At 26.1% G+C, this 17407-nt stretch overlaps 1 protein-coding gene across 2 annotated transcripts in view; it reads left to right on the top strand.

Annotated features, from left to right (window-relative positions):
* The window catches only part of LOC100202442 (ATP-dependent translocase ABCB1), a 63369-nt gene that overhangs the window by 2895 nt on the left and 43067 nt on the right, over nt 1-17407 (top strand). For both annotated transcript variants that reach the window (XM_065797980.1, XM_065797981.1), the window contains exons 2-4: nt 7096-7159; nt 11473-11840; nt 15799-16095. In XM_065797980.1, coding sequence (XP_065654052.1) covers nt 7096-7159; nt 11473-11840; nt 15799-16095 — 729 coding nt within the window. The remainder of the gene's footprint in view (nt 1-7095; nt 7160-11472; nt 11841-15798; nt 16096-17407) is intronic.

Here is a 17407-nt window from a genome sequence, read left to right as displayed (position 1 = left end):
TATATTTTGCCCCTGCCACCTATAGGTAGCAGGGGCGAGAAGAAGGCTAATATGTCTTATCGCCAAGTCCCCTGATAAATTTCGTAAGTATAAGGTTTAATTTAAAAATAAACAACTATATAAAATAAACAAACGTAAAATTGGTAAAGTAATAAATGAAACATCTATTAATAAAAAATAACAAGAAGTGCTATTAACTTGAACATATTCTTTTAAAAGCACGGACATATTTATTTTTTATTTATTTAAAAAGCATGAACTCAATTTTTTTTTTTTTAATATAAAACTTCAGAATACAAAATAAAAGTCTAAGGATCAAAAAATAAAAAGAACAACAACGCATCAAACAACAAAATAAATTTAAAAAGTTACAATGTGCATCTTTTCTAAAACTAATATACTTTTCGTTTAACTGAAAGATAGATCAATCATAAGGGTATTTTGCAGTTTCAAAATTTTTTATTTATTAACTTTTATTTCGCTGATTAAACAATATTGCAATTTTTTCATATAATCATGTAAAAAGATAAATAACATCATAAACATGATAAAAGCGTTTTTAATTTTGTTATATAATATATATATATATATATATATATATATATATATATATATATATATATATATATATATATATATATATATATATATATATATATAATCACTCATTAAAAAAACACTTTAATTTTTTAAATAAAATCAAAACTGTTTAAAATTTAATAAAAAGTTTAATGAAACAAAGCTCATATTTTTTTTTTAGAAATTGAAAACATAAAGTATTAAAACAAATTAGAAGGAAAAAAAATATTCAAAAATTTGAAAACAAATACTGTAAACTATAATATTTATGTCAAGAATTAAGAAGATGCATTTTAGTTTGTTGTTTAAACGATGAAATACTTTTTAGGTCTTTAATTTTTTTATTATGGAAATAACTCCATATTGATGAACAATGGTTTGTAATTAGAAAGCTTGACTGCTGCGATTTTATTTTCCCTAGGTGATAGTTTTACCTGGTATTTGAACGCAGATTATATTTTTCTGAAAATGATATCGAGAAAATATCTGAAAGAAAGCTTGGTTATTTGTTCTAAAGCTTTGGTAGATTGTTCTTATACTTATACATAAAAATTAAAATTTGTAATGTGTTAAGTTTCTCAATATCTAGAACCATCATGCTTTTTATCACTGGGGGCTGATTTACTAACCTATTTAAATAATTAATTGCTTTGCATGCATGGTTTTGCTGGCTTTGCAATTTTTGCAATTTTGTTTTATGGTTCCATAAAATATTTGCGCACAAAATCTAACTTTGTACAAGACTATAGTAAAGCATATTACGTGATTTACTATCGAGAAAAGGTCTCGACTTATACAAAACACCTAGTACAGAGGGCACCTTTGTTTCAAGAAGACTAATATGGTTTCTCCATGACAAATTTTCATCAAAAAGTACTCCCAAAAATTTTGTTTATTTTTCACGTTTAGTTTTATTTTTATTAATAAGTAGTTTAGGCAGCTTTAACAGAAGAATAATTGATTGTTTTTTTTTTATGAAAAAAAGTATAGCTAGTTTTTCACAATTTAGGGATAGTTTATTTGCTATGAAGCAGAGATTGAATTTTTTGAGTTCAATATTCATAATTTTAAACAAAGTCTATGCATCAGGATGATTTGATGCCCATAAAACAAAATTTTTATTTTATTTTTGATGCTTTATAGTTAAAGTTATTGTCATCCATGGATTCTTCCTTTGTTTTTTTATTTCTGTAGTTATTTTTGGGCATATATTATCAAAAATATTTTGAAATGAGAAATTATCAAACGCAATATTAGAATCTGTTGATGAATAAACGTTATCCCATTGTTCTATTTGCAGTTTATTTTTAAAATTATTCAGGTTTTTTATAAAAATTTTTTTTTGTAAGTCACAAAGCATTTTTTATTGTCAAGATTAGATAGTACTTGGCGTGCTATATGGAAAACCAGATAATGATCAGAAAAGTCTGCAATAAAGAGACCTGAAAATTTAGTATTTAGGGAACTGTTTGTTAAAATATTATCAATTACAGAAGATGATTGGTTATTAATGTGTGTGGGCTTAAATATGGTGGGTATTATATTAAATTCAATTAGAAATAGTTTTATGGTAAATCATTTTTTAGTAGTAACTGTCTAAGTTTTGCCTTAAACTCATTAAAGATTGTAAGAGCTTTGAGTTCTAGTTGTTGCTAGATACTACATAACAACAGTTCTATAGCTTCGAGGTGGCTATATTAATCTATCGCTAGCGATATGTATATACATATGCATATACATTTCAGGTTTTTAGTTGGTAATTTTATAAAATATGTTGAAAGTTATATATCGCAGCTTCATAACTTGTTCAAACATAACTATAAATTTATAGGCAGTCTATACTACTAGCAGTTTACTATCCACCTTTTTAAAACATATTATTATTTTTATTATTATTATTATTGTTGTTATTATTGTTATTAATAATATTATTATTATGGTTATTATTGGCATAAATCTTGTTAGCAACTTCATCATCAACGAGACGGCTATTAATGTCAAGTTACGACGTCACGCAATTTGTGGCATAGATATTTTATGATATAAGCATAGAATAAATGCATGATTGATTTATTAATAAATTTAAATTAGAAATTACGTTGTTGACTCTTAATTAGTGAGTTGATGCACTTAATATCAGAAAAATCCAAGCAACGTAATGAATTATTGAATAAATATTAGGGAATTCATGGTTAGGCGCGGCATTGGGCGAAAACCGAGGTATTAACGGCTTTTGCAGAAAATCGCGGAATTCACGGCATCCGCAACTTATTGAATTTTTACTGAACCTGGTAAGTTTGTATAATTATAGTAGTAATGCAAAATATAATTTGAACAGTAATAGAAAAATGTAAAAATTTTTTTTGCAAGTATTTTTAGCTAGCTATCGTGGCGGCCAAATTGCTGTTTGTATTGTTAATACTTGTCGCTAGATAGTTGCTAGCATTATTTAGTCGATCATCGTGGCCAAACCGCTGTCTTTATCGTTACGAAAATCGCTACCTAACTTCCCTCTGGGGTGCATCAAGTAATCAAAAAAGTATTGAGCAAAAACAGATACTGGCTTTAATAAGTATAATTTTACAGCTGTTGCCAATTTATCAGATATCATGTTAATTTTAGTTGTCGATTTTCAAGTTAAAAAAAAAATAATTAAAAATGGCAAAAAGTAATTAAAAAATTTATATAAATTGGTAGCGTTTAGATATTACTTATTATATTATTATTAAAATTTTTTGATCACTTTTTGACCTCTTTCTCTCCTCTAATTAAGTGCAATTATTTGGAAGGCTCCCTCGAATTTCCATCCTTAAGGACATAATACTAGTGGAGGGGGTAAATTAATAATTATTACTTAACTTCTTTACTATTTAGTATTATTAATGATTGCTTAACGCCTTAACGGACTTGTAAACTCTTTAAATGCAGCCCCCTGCCCCCGTCCTCTACTTACTTGGTTACGTAATTTACAAGCAATCTGTTGGAAGCCGTGACAACCTAAATAAACATTTTGAACATAAGATATCAACAAATAGAATTTTCGGGAAACATATCATTCCCATCAAGAAAAAGCATTCCCAGTTTGATAATTTTACACATTTGTCAACGACGAAAACTTAATCTTAATGATAAAAGAAAAAACATTGTAATCAGTCTTTAAAACTGAAGAAATGAAAAATAATTATTTAAAAACATTCAGAACTTGTCAACAACAAATACTGTATCTCTTCCTTAAATTTAAAAACAATAGGTCTTTTCAGTCATTAAAATTAAAACAATGAAAAACGAACATTTGAAAAGGTAATGACAATATATAATTAAAGTATTTATACAAACCTATAAAGATTGATACATTGCTTATTTATATGTCATTAAATAAAGTTGTGCGGATCTTAGCTGCACTGTAAAAACAATAAAATAATTAAAAACTAATTTAGTAATCATATTTTTTTCCATTAATCACTTAATAAATATTTTTTACACACACACACACGCACACACGCACACACACACACACACGCACACACAAACACACACACAGATTCACACATACTCACAAACACACACAGCCTCACCCACGAACACATATACACACAAAATAAATACTGTATATAGTATATACTATAATATATACTTATTTACAATATAGTATATATTGTATTTTATATATATATATATATATATATATATATATATATATATATATATATATATATATATATATATACACATGTATATATACATACACTCACACATGCATAAAGAAAAATTGTAATAATGATACTTTATGAGTAGCTGTCAAGATCCATTTGTTTAATTTTTAAAAAAAAAGCAGAAATCGAATTTAAATTTTTAGTTTATACAAGGTGTGGGGATTGTTCCATTATTTAACTCATTGATATTTATAAAGTTTTGCCATATTTTGTTCAACAAATATTTTTTTGCATAATCACAATTTAATGATGTAAGAGTGTTTGCAATCGATTTGATATAAGAAGACAATAAAAGCATTTGAGAGTCTACCATGTAAGCAATTCACCACTAAGGCACAGTTCAAAATTTTGGTGATGTCATGTAGTTTTAAAATCTGTAATGAATTTCATAACAAAGAAACATTGTCAAAGGGCTCATTCTGAAGTAAATAATTTTAGTGGTTTTATTTTGAAATAAAATTTTTTTTTTCAAGGATTGATTTTTAGTTTATCCTCAGATCTAGAAAGCTCATCTTAAGCAACAACCAAATGTGGTTCTAGTCATAACTTCCAAGTTGAGAATGTGCCTTACTTTAGCCGGCATACTAATTCGTTAAGTTAACTTTGTCTGTAAATAAGAGTGATGGGTTTTAAAAAAAGAGTTTCATAATTCCAAGATATCTCACTGATTTTATGGAAATTAATATCTCAATTTAAATAAAATTTAAATGCTTTAAAAGTTTAAAAGTTGTTATTTATTTATGTAGATAAAGAAAAGTAGAGGCCTAGGAACTATTCCTTGGAAGACACCTGAATTGACAGGTTGGGTTGAGAAGATATTTTAATTTATAGCTACAAATTGTATTCTATTGTTTAAATAAGATTCAAATCAGTTTAAAAGGAACTCTAAAAACTCCATAATATGTTAATTTGGTAAGAAGGATAGCATGGTTTTCATTATGGAAAGCTTTTTATAAGTTAATAAACACACCAAAAATAAATTTATTTTCATCTATTGCTTTTTGAATAACCTTTAAATAATTGTTATTTGAGAGCATAGTATTTGAATGTTTATGTCTAAATCTATAATTTATAAATATAATTAAAAATCAAAAAATTGGTACATAATTTTACCTCATTTTCTTAAATATTTCTGTTATTTAAATATTTTCTGAAATAAGTAATTAACAAGGTCTTGTTTTAAGGGATTTTTGTAAATCAACATTAAAAATTTTGAAGTTGTCTGAAAAGATTCTTTTCACAAATCAGTTGTTTACAATTTTAGAAATGAAATTTAAACATGATTTTAATGGATAATTTTAATGAAGTAAGGATAGTATTTGGGCTTATATTTTTCTTAGTATTCATTGTAGAGATGGAAGTTTTGATTTTGGCTGTTGTTACTGGTTCAAATTTGGGTCTATGAGAAAGTTATAAAATTTATTTTTAGAAGGTTTGCTTTGTTTGAAATGTAGTTATTAAAAAGTTTTATATGATTTTATTATCACTAATTAAATTATTAGCTTTATTTATTTATTTTTAGATGCAGTTTAGAGTTGTTAATGTTTAGAGTTGTTAATGTTTACTATTCCTTTAATTTCTTTCCATTTGTTTTTCAAATAGTTCAAGCTTGATTTAAGAAAAGTTTTTTTTTTACTATTTTTGAATAAATTCCTATTGCTGTTTATTTTGAATAAACAAAAGGTTTTATTTGTTAGTAGAGTCAATGGATGTTTTTATCCTTTATTATTATTTTTTTTATTATTTATAGACTTTATTTTTATAGTAGCTTCTTTAGTTTTTTTTTTTGGTTTTGTGAGTTTGTTGAGAAGGAATTTTAAGAGGGATCTGAATGAATTACGCCAAATGATCTGAAATAGTAAAGTTGCCTGTTATAATGTTATCAGAGTGAAAGTTAGTAAAGTTGTTAGCAATTAGAGTTTTTTGGATTTGATTTTCCTCTTGTTGGCAAGTATGAGATATTTTAATACCATCAAACAAATATAACATCAAAATCAAACATGTCTACAAAGTCCATTAATCAACAAAATGATCACCTTCAAAAAAGAAAGATGATGCGAATGGAAAAGTACATGCTGTTTAACATTAAAATAAAAATGACCAAACTAAATTTAGTGGTGTTAGCTCTTCCAATATTATATTAGGTGATTTTTGTGAAGACAATAATGGTTTGAGTAAAGAAAATGTTTTAATTAAAGAAATCTTCCATTTATTGCAGAAGTATCAGTCCAATTAATTCCAATAATTCATAAAAAAAGTTTATGTAGAGCTGTTTATTATCTTGTTGTAGCATAAAGAGACGTATTAAGAACATGTTAAATAACATGTATTAAAAACATGTTAAATAACAACTCTAATTTAAATGTTGATAAAACAAAGTAAAGCACAATGATTCAACTATGAGGCTAATGATTCAATTATGAATATTCTTGAGGATTTGTTTCATTAAATGGACCACTTTGATATTTTATTTTTAAAGTTGAAAGAAAACCTGTTTGTTTGGAGTATATTTAAATTTTGTAAGTATAGGACTTTAACTAGGGTTGCCAGATGTCCGGTTTTTATGGAGGAGAATACAGTGTCAAACCTGTAAAAAAATTTTTTTTTACTGTGTTCTTCTTTATAAAAACCTACTTTTCTCTTAGCAACCCTAACTTTTACCTGCGTTGATCCATAAAAGAAACACCTGATAAATAAAGTTAATAGATATTATTAAAAAGATTTTTTATGAATTTTTTTCGTTTTTATTATATTTTTTATACATTTTTACATGTTTACAGTACATATTTTGTATTTATTTCAGCCTGATTGAAAAAAATGAAGCAGAAGTTAAGAAAAAACTTGATACAGTTTCCTTTTTGTCATTGGTATGTTTTAAACTTTTTTGAAAACAGTTTAACAAACAATGAACAGTTAAAGTGACATAGCTAAATTGAGACTGCTACAGACAATTTAAAAGGGCAGAGATCTGAAGATCTTTTTTAATTTGGGTTTGGTTTAGGGTTATGTTACTCTAGGTCACATAAACATAGTGCTTTACTGAACTGTTATTTAACGATGTGTTTCTATGAATTTTATAAAATTTTATTAACTTGAATTTTAAATGCATTTATGTTTATCTAAATTATATATATATATGAATATATATATATATATATTTATATGTATACATATTTATATAAATATATATATACATATATATAAGTATATATATATATATATAAATATAGATATTTATATATATATATATATATATATATATATATATATAGATCTATAGTTTGTTGGCTTTGGGAAGAGCGGAAGGAAAAAAGTGATTCTTACGCCAACATATACGTCACTTTTAATTACTTTTAACTTTCGTCCAACATTTCCGTGTTGGACGAAAGTAAAAACCATTAATTTAATTACAAATTAATTGTTATATAAAAAAACCACAAAAACGCAAATTTAATTGACCGGAATGTTTTTAAAAACATTCTGAATGTTTTTAAAACATTGTGAATGTTTTTAACAATATAAACAATGTTTTTATTTTTATTTTTTTTAATAAAATGTTTATATTTTTATTTTTTTTATTAAAATGTTTTTATTTTTATTTTTTTTACTGTAAATCATGCGCGGAGTGTTGCTACATCGACTATCTTATAGCCTGACTCGCAAGGGAGTGCTGCTACATCGACTGACAAATAGCCTGACTCGCAAGGGAGTGCTGCTACATCGACTGACAAATAGCCTGACTCGCAAGGGAGTGCTGCTACATCGACTGACAAATAGCCTGACCCGCAAGGGAGTGCTGCTACATCGACTGAGGGTTTGGTTGGGGCAGGCAGTCTATCATTATTAAAAAAAAAAAATTCCGGTCTTGAATTTTAATTTTTACTTTTTGACAACAAAATATATACAAAACTTTCTGACAACCTCTAAGGGGTCTATATATATATATATATATATATATATATATATATATATATATATATAAATAAATACATATATATATATATATATATATATATATATATATATATATATATATATATATATATATATACATACATACATATAGCTGATCTCATTGATCTCATAGATATAGATGATTACATATAACTGATACACATTGCATAATCCTGTACAGTACAAACAGGCATATTTTCTAGAGTGTGAAGACAAACCCATTACAGTATTTGCATATTTTAGGTCAAAAGCCATATAAATTTTTACTTCTTCCAACTTAAGTTTTGATATGGCTACTCCTAAGTTCCAGTTAGATTCAGAAATGTCCTCAACTATAACTAAGATCTGTGTACGTTGAATTCCTCTTTCTTGATACTTTGAAGATAATGAATGATGGTTATCAGGATCAAATACATTACTTGCAACCTTCAAATCTGACTACTGATTCCATGTGTATCTATACATCAATATATTATAGTCTGATATAACTTTGCCAATTTAAAATTTTTTGTAATATTTTTAATAATTACCTATTAAATATTTTATTAACTTTTCCTTTGCATTTGGGTTAGGGACATTAAATTTGTTGGGATATTTTGTTTCCAATAAGCATCTGACTTAAGAGCAAACATATATCTATTTGGGGCTTTAACAATGCCTGGAATTGTCATATCTGAAACATAAAAAAAAACCTAGTTCATTCATCATTTTTTACAGATGCAAAAAAATGACATTTTAAAATTACTTCGCATTAATAAAAATTGATTCCTTCAAAAAAGTGTGAAAAGGTGCAGCTACAACTTACACAAAATTTTTCTAAGTTCATTAAGGATCAACAAATGAGACCACTTTGTAAACAGTTGTATACTTGTTTTCCAGCTCCACCAAAGTTAAAACAATATATTATTTTTAAATACTTTATTCATATTTTTGTTCTACTTTCACAACTACATTCCAATCTAAATATATATGGAAAATACTAAAAGTAATACATATAAATTGCTTGTAACATCACCCATAAAATTTTTTTTGAATCACACTTTCGAAAAAAAGTTTCAACGTTGTGCCTAATTATCTCATAATTGATAGTTTTAAAATTTATAACATGCTAACGTTTTCATGTTGGTTGTGTTTGCATTTGAACCCACAATTAAAAAAAAAAATCAATTTTGGCCACCCAATGTCTCTCTGTGCAATGAAATTAATAGATGCAACAAAAGCTGACAACAAATAACTTTGTTTTCATTATTGTCATGAGAATAACCTGTACCAGATGACTGCTGTGAAAAAGTGCTATCTTTCCATGATCTGAAATGATCATTTTGAGAGAATGCTTCAAACAGCTTCTTTGCTATTTTCATCTTTCTGATAATGATAATTCAGTTTCAAGAGGTTCTCTTGCTTTTAATAAACTTTTTAAGCCTGGCTCATTACTAAAGACATTTTTTGTTGAAAAGTAAATATAAGCTATTCCATTTACTTTTCAACAAATAATTTTGGAATCAAAGAAATTTCAATCAAAGAAATTTGGAGTGAAGTTTTGGGTATTATGTGAGGCGCATCTGGGTATTGTCTGCTTTTTCAGTTAATCTTGAGTCCTTAGTAAAAAAGGGAGGGGGGATATTTATTAATTTTTGGAAAATTTTCCCACCCACCCCAAGCTTATTAAAACTCTGCAAAGTTTATTAATTTTTACTTGTTATCAAAAAAAACTTTATATCTTAAAACTAAAAAAAATCAGCGAAAATCGGCCTTAAAAATTAGAAAATAATTTAACTTTTTGTGTAAACAGGCTTTAAAAATCAGCTACTGGTAAATCGGCAAAATCTCGGTTTTTTCGATAATGACCTTTAGTTTATTTATTATCAAAGTAGAAAATTTATATCAGCATATTAAATCCTATTGAAATTATGATATAACAGCTTTTAGAAAATGTGCATTTGATCGCCAGCCACACCAAAATAGTTTTATGCGTGTTTTGTAAAATATATTAGTTTGGATTTGTAAACTGAAATATTTTATAAAAAATACTTTTATTGTGACATAAAAAATTTCCCCTCTCCCCTCCTTTTATTAACCCTCCCTAACCACCCCCCATCCACCCTGTTTATTAGATCTGAAATAAAATTCCCCCTTCCCTCCTTTTATTACCCCCCCCCCTTGTATTAAGGACTCAAGAAACACATGAAAAAGAAAATGGTCAAAGTTGAATAAGTTTATCACGCTGTAAAATTAAAGTTTATGTCCAAATATCTCAAGAAAAGCATCACATTTTATTTGATCTTTTTACATTAGTTATCAGCTGATGAAATCTCTGTCAGAAGTACACATATCTATGGGAAGTCCTTTATTTAAACAGGGCTCAACCAGCAAAGGAGTTCACAGTAGAAAATTGGGGAGAATGTGAAAACTAGATAATTAGTCTGCTGGCAACCCTCTAGTGCTTTGCACTGGAAGAGCAAGCATAATTTATTTACTTTATGTGCTGCCTATAATTCTAGAGAACACACCATCAAATGATACCATTTATAAATGAGATCAAAAACCTGAATTTATTTATCAATACCTTTTTTTTATGGGAAGATGGAAGGAGTGGATAAATGTAATCAGTATTTATAAAAGGAGGAAGGAGTGGATAAATGTAATCAGTATGGATCAGTATTAGTATTTCTCATAATATGGTAATTAATGGTACCTAACATTCATTACCATATTATGACAAATATTTATTACATTTATCCACTCCAAAATTTTTTATATTTTCTATATAAAAATTCAAAATTTATTTAAAAGTATAATACTATAAATTTATATAAATTTTGTATTTTCATATAGAAAATATAAAAAATTTTATATAAATATAATTTAACTAAAAAATCTAGTCATGAAATATATTAGTAAATATATTTATATATTTGACTAAACCAAAAATTGGCAGACTTGTAAGCTCTTGATGTCAACAAGTTTTAAATGCTGATGCAAAATTTTTATTCTTGTTTGGTTAAATAAACTTCTTTCTTTTGAAATTCAAAAAATAAACTTGATTGACTCGTATAAATAACAGTTAGCGATTTAAGGAAATTTTTATTCTAACTTTTTTTCCTATTTATTTCTATATAACTAAAGAGTTGTTTGTTAATTTTATGCAATTTTTTTAATTAATTTTTAAATTTTGAACTTTTTTTGTATGAAAATTTATTATACTTTTAACTTACTTTATTTTTAGTTTAAATATGCAGATGGTTTTGACTATCTACTCATTTTTTTTGCTACTATTGCATCATTTGGGAATGGATTAGCACAGCCTGCATCATTTATTATTTTTGGAAAAGTAATTCAAGACTTTATAAAGTTTGGCCAAAGCATCGATAATAGCTTCAGCCTATTAGATTCAATGAAGAAATTGGCTATATTTTATTGTATTTTAGCAGCTGCTATGTTTGTTTGTTCTTTTTTTCAAGCAGCATTTTGGTCACTTTCTGCTACTCGTCAAGTTCATAAAATTCGTATAAAGTTTTATAAATCAATTCTACAGCAAGATGTTGGTTGGTTTGATGTCAATGATCCTGGAACTTTGACTACAAGACTTTCTGAGTAAGTATGAACCATTCTTGTTTATTCATAATTTTTTATTATAATTTCTCTTTAAAAAACAAAAATCTTGTAAGATTATAATTTTTAAAAAGGTGGGCGCAAAAAATGACTATTAAATTAGTTTAAAATTGAAAATCATATTGGCGTCTTCTATTTAGATTTAAATTCTAAAGTTGAAAAACAAAAATAACAAGTTAAAGTTCAAACTTAAATTTTAAGTTTAAAATGTTGAAATTATGTGAAAAGTAAAAGCTTATAAGAATGTCAATTTGAAAAAATAAGTATATGGAAGCAGCCCTAGTTTAATTTTTGATAAATGTTTGCATCTGTTTTAGATAGCACATATATGTTGGCCCAACTGTGGAACAATGTTGAAAATTTTTTGGCTGATGGTTGGTAGCTGATGTTGGCTCAACATGAATTTGATCATCAGGGCAATGTTATAGCCAACTGTCAGTCTAACATTTGCTTAACTGCGTTTTAATGTTGACCCAATATAATATTTATAGTTTTAATTTAATTTTTTGTCTTCATTGTCATTTTTATTATTAATCTTGTGTCTTTACTTCTCTTGAGAAACTCTAGCATGTAAATGATCCTCATATGTTTTTATTAAATTCTCTTAACTTGCATCTTTTGTAAGGTGGAGAGGCTAGAGCTATTGTTCTTGACATATCTAAAGCTTTTGACAAAGTTTGTCATGCTGGTCTTTTCCATAAGTTTGTTTCATTTGGTGTATCTGGGAAAGTTTCTGAGATCATCAAATTGTTTCTTTCTAACCACTTTATTAAAGTCACCCTCAAAGGCCAACACTCTTCTTCATTTCTTCTTTATTTTCCATTTAGAACAGGCATCTGTCAATCTTGAATCTGATCTCACTTCTTCAACAGATTGGGGCTCACAATGGCTTTTAAATTTTAACTTCAACAAAGTTATTTACCGCAAACAACTATCACAGTACTGCCAACATTCCTATATTAATGAATGGCAACCCTCTCACTGAGTCCTCTTCTTTATGTCGTCTTGGTCTTCTTACTACTGACCTTTCAAGAAAACCATATATACAATCTATTACTAAATTAGAATCTGCTAAGGTTGCTCTTTTTTTTTTCAATCCTTTGGAAATCTCTTTCATCTTCATGTTTTCCTGACTCATACAACCTTTAACTTTTTAAGTCTTCTTTCAACAGTTTCCTTGCTCTATAACTCTATTTTTTTTTCCTCGTAACTCACAACTTAATAGTGGTTGCTTGCAGCCTTGTTAGGAGTGAATCAGAATAAAATTAAAAAAAAAAATCTTTAACTTTTGACACTCTATAGTAAATATCTAATTATAATATACAATCTAATTTAAACAAATTTTTTTGGAAATAATTTTTTGAAATGTATAATAAGAAAATGTTATCACAAATGTAGACATAGACATAATTTAAATGTATAATTCTAAAATTTCAATTATTTTTGTCAACTCACTTTCCAACCAGTCCATAAAAACTCTGATAATTAAAACAATGATAACAAATTACCTTCCCATTTCAAATATTTCATTATAACTAAAAAGTTTTGAATGATAAATTGTGACATTCATAATGACTCAGCATGTTTACACTACATTAGTGCACTACAGAGTAGCCCATAGTGAAAGATATCAAGTATTTATGCATTGTCAACTTACTTTCCAGTTCGAGGGTATATATATATATATATATATATATATATATATATATATATATATATATATATATATATATATATATATATATATATATATGTATATATATATATATATATATATATACTTTAAATTATTTTTATGGAGATATCCAAATACTTTTTATAATGTATTTGGGTATATTATAGTTGGTGTTGCTATAGTTGAGACAATAATTCTCATTGGATAGCCTTTATCTGACTTGTGTGCTTTTATTGCGCCAAACATGCGCGAGGTAAAGGATTACTTGAATAAAAATGCTTGTACTCACATTCGGCAAATCACTTTTTTTTATAAATTTCTCTTAGTGTGGTCTGAGTGGGTAACTTTTAGTGTCGGATTGTAATTATTGTTGTACTTCCTATTTATTCTCTAAGGAGCAAATCTGTAGTTTTAATTTGAATTAGACCAGAGCCTTTATCAAAAAGATAAATTTGATTTTATTGACTGCAATTCTCTAACTGCTTTTCTTTGAAAAAAATGTAAAGTTACCTTTTGGTGGTTTTGCCTTTCTTAGGAAGGCAAAATATTATCAAATTTCATGATAATAATAGTTATATTAATGTTAACAAAGACCCAAAAGCTGAACTTTCAATCTGCTATCTCCAGCTGACTTTCAAATCATTGCAGAAAAATCTAAAGAAGTTATATTCCTCACATCCAGAGAAAACTTAAAAATAAAGTTTGAAAAATTAAGACAAAATATTTGATTTCTACAAACCATTTCAAATAAAACAGTAAAACCTGCATTACTAAATTTATATATTGACTGCATTCCACCACTTCATAAATCTCTTTTAGATCTCCAACCAAAGTTTGTTACAGTCAATGATAAAATTCCTTTCGTGGGTATTATAACAAAAACTAAAATTAAAATATCATAACTAGGAAACAGATTCCATAAAAACTTCTAAGGTGTCTTTTCTCTAAAAAAAATACCATCATGGTTGATGGTTGCTATCAGCTCTAGTTTTATCAACCAAAATTCAATTTTATCACCAAAATTTTTTGTCTTTTTAAAGTTACCTTTTTTCTCACAATTGGAGCTTATATTTTAGTTTCATCACTAAATTAGCTAATATCTGATTTTTTATTAAAATCTAGAGAAAATATGGTGTATGTTTAAAATGTTTGTTAATAACGTTAGTAAACATTTTAAATGTATATACTGCCACATATATATGTACTATGTGCTATATAGATCCTAATGTAAAACAATTATATTTTATTTATAATTATATAAACAATTATAGTTTATTATATTGGGGCTCCTTTAAAATATTTATATTTTTCTGGGTTTAAATTTTAATTTGACAACTTTTCCTTAGTTTTAAAGAATAATTAAAAGCAAGTAATAAAAAAGAATTACTAAACCTTTATGTTATACGTCATTTAAGTAATAATTCAAAACAGTACAGTAGTTAAAAAAATAAAAATAAAATCAACAGTTTCTACAAATGTAAGAAAATGCACAAAACCTTTAGTTAAAATAAGCTTATTGAATTTTTCAAAACTTTAGCCGTTTTATTTAAATTTATAAATATTTTTTAACGCTTCTGACATTGTTCTGATGTTGTCCTAACGTATGTGTGCTAGCTGGGGCTCTGCATTTGTTTTAAGAATAAATTGTAGTTTAAAGGATGAATTTGAAGATTGCTTAATGCCTTAAAGTATTGATTTGCCAAAAAAAGCTGTTGCACCTTTTTTATAATTAAACATTTTCTTTACGTAGAATTAAAAGCAGAAAACATTTTTTTATTTAAAATTTTTATTTAAAATTAAAAATTTTTTTTTTTTTTAATCTTTCAAAAAAACTTTTAAGTTAAAAAAAACTAAAAAAAAGGCTACGAAATAAATTTTTTATTACATTTATTGTAATCAAGCTAAAAGTAAGTAGCAATCAATTTATTTATGTTGTTAGGCTTGAAAATATATAAAAAACCACAGACAAAAAAAAAAAAAAATTGTAACCAATAGGTTTTTTGTTTCAAATTAAAACCAATAGAATTTCTATTGCTTATAAGTAAAGTAATAAAAAGCTTTTCAATTTACTGTTTTATTTAACAAATTTTTGGCTGAAATTTTGCTACTATAATATCGTTGTAAATCATAAATTTTGCATAAGCTACAATTTTAACATTCTCTAGTGTTTCAGTATTTTTCTCATCGGAACTATTTTAAAAACTATTTTACTGTATTTATTGTAATTATCTTGGTATAATAATCATTGTCAAACTTTGTTTTAAGTGATCTTGTAAAAATTCAATCAGGCATTGGTGATAAACTTGGAATGATACTTCAAGCAACTGCTATGTTTTTTGGTGGTTTTGGTGTTGGATTTTTTTATAGCTGGAAGTTAACTCTTGTTATTATGGCTGTTTCTCCAGTTCTAATGATTTGCGGTGCTATAACAGGGAAAGCCATGGGAAGTCTTACTGTACAAGAGCAATCAGCATATGCTGATGCAGGTTCAATTGCAGAGGAGGTGATAAGTTCTATAAAAACTGTTGTTGCTTTTGGTGGTGAGCAGGAAGAAATCAAAAGGTTTATTCTTAATTTTTTTTTTCATATAAAAATAGTAAAAAGTTTTAATTTTGTTTAAGAAAAAAATTATTATTTTTTAATTAATGTATTAAATAAAGTTATAACTTATAAAGAGTTATAAAAATGATTTAATTTAAATATAAATAATAAGTAATACTGTAAAATCGCCTAAGCTCGGTCACTTAAGCTTTGAACATTTATCACACATAAATAAAAAATTTTCAATTTTTTTCCCTGAAACGTAAAGAAAATAATATTGATAATTGTAAAAATAAAATTGATAAAAATAAAAATAAAATAAATTGATTTTGTAAAAATAAAAAAATGAAAAATAGAAACTACTACTTAATATTTAGTTTAAAATGAAAACATCTACTTTGACCGAACTTTCAATACCATCTCATAAGTTTGGCCGCTATGTAAATACTAATAACGTATCACAAACTTAACATCACAAATAATGAAAACTCATTTTTAAATGTTGTTTTATTGTAAAATTATGATATAAATTCAGGTAATACTAGTAACTAAGAAGGGCATCGCCCTTTCAAAAAAAAGGGTCTTTTGGGACACCAAAGAAAACAAAAAAGAGTACATAAAAAAAAGACCTTTTTAAATGTAAGTAGTAGTATTTTTAATTTTTATTGTAGTTAGTCAAATATTTTATTACTTTGGGCATTATCACATTTGCTATGCCACTAGTTAACAAAATTGAAAATATATTTTATAATTAATTTAAAAAGGTTTTTTCAATTAACAAAAAAACACTAAATTGCTTTAAATGAGCTTTGTATGTTTATTTGCAATTCTTGCACGTATCGTTGATCATAATAGAACAGCAAGATCCACACCACCAATTGTCACAGGATTCACAACGCATCCATAATTGTCTTTGAGCTGTAATTTTATCTCAAAAAAAATGTCACAAGTCTGATATTTTATAGAACTCTCAGTTAATTTTGAAATTATGAACAGATTTGTTATTCAAATAAAATACCATGTTGTGTATCCATTATAAAAATGTCAAAATTACTGGTAAATTTACAGGCAAAGTTACAGGTAAATTTTACATTCGCATCACTTATCAACGTTTCACAATATTACTGCTAATTATCTCCTTTGTTGTTTATCCGTGAATGACCGAAGTTAAAGTATTTCAAAATATCACTAATTTTTATAAAAAAGTAGTTGATTTTCAAAAATTAATAAATATTTTTTGTAAATATAATTAATTTGATGATTCTTAATAATACTAAGTTGAATTATAATCATTTATTTTATTAATTTGCTTTTTTTAGGTTTTAATATTATG

Source organism: Hydra vulgaris, chromosome 05 (genome assembly GCF_038396675.1).
Source record: "Hydra vulgaris chromosome 05, alternate assembly HydraT2T_AEP".
NCBI classification, from domain to species: Eukaryota; Metazoa; Cnidaria; class Hydrozoa; order Anthoathecata; family Hydridae; genus Hydra; species Hydra vulgaris.
Note: the sequence above shows the minus strand (reverse complement) of the source record. Positions and strands in the feature narration are given on the sequence as shown.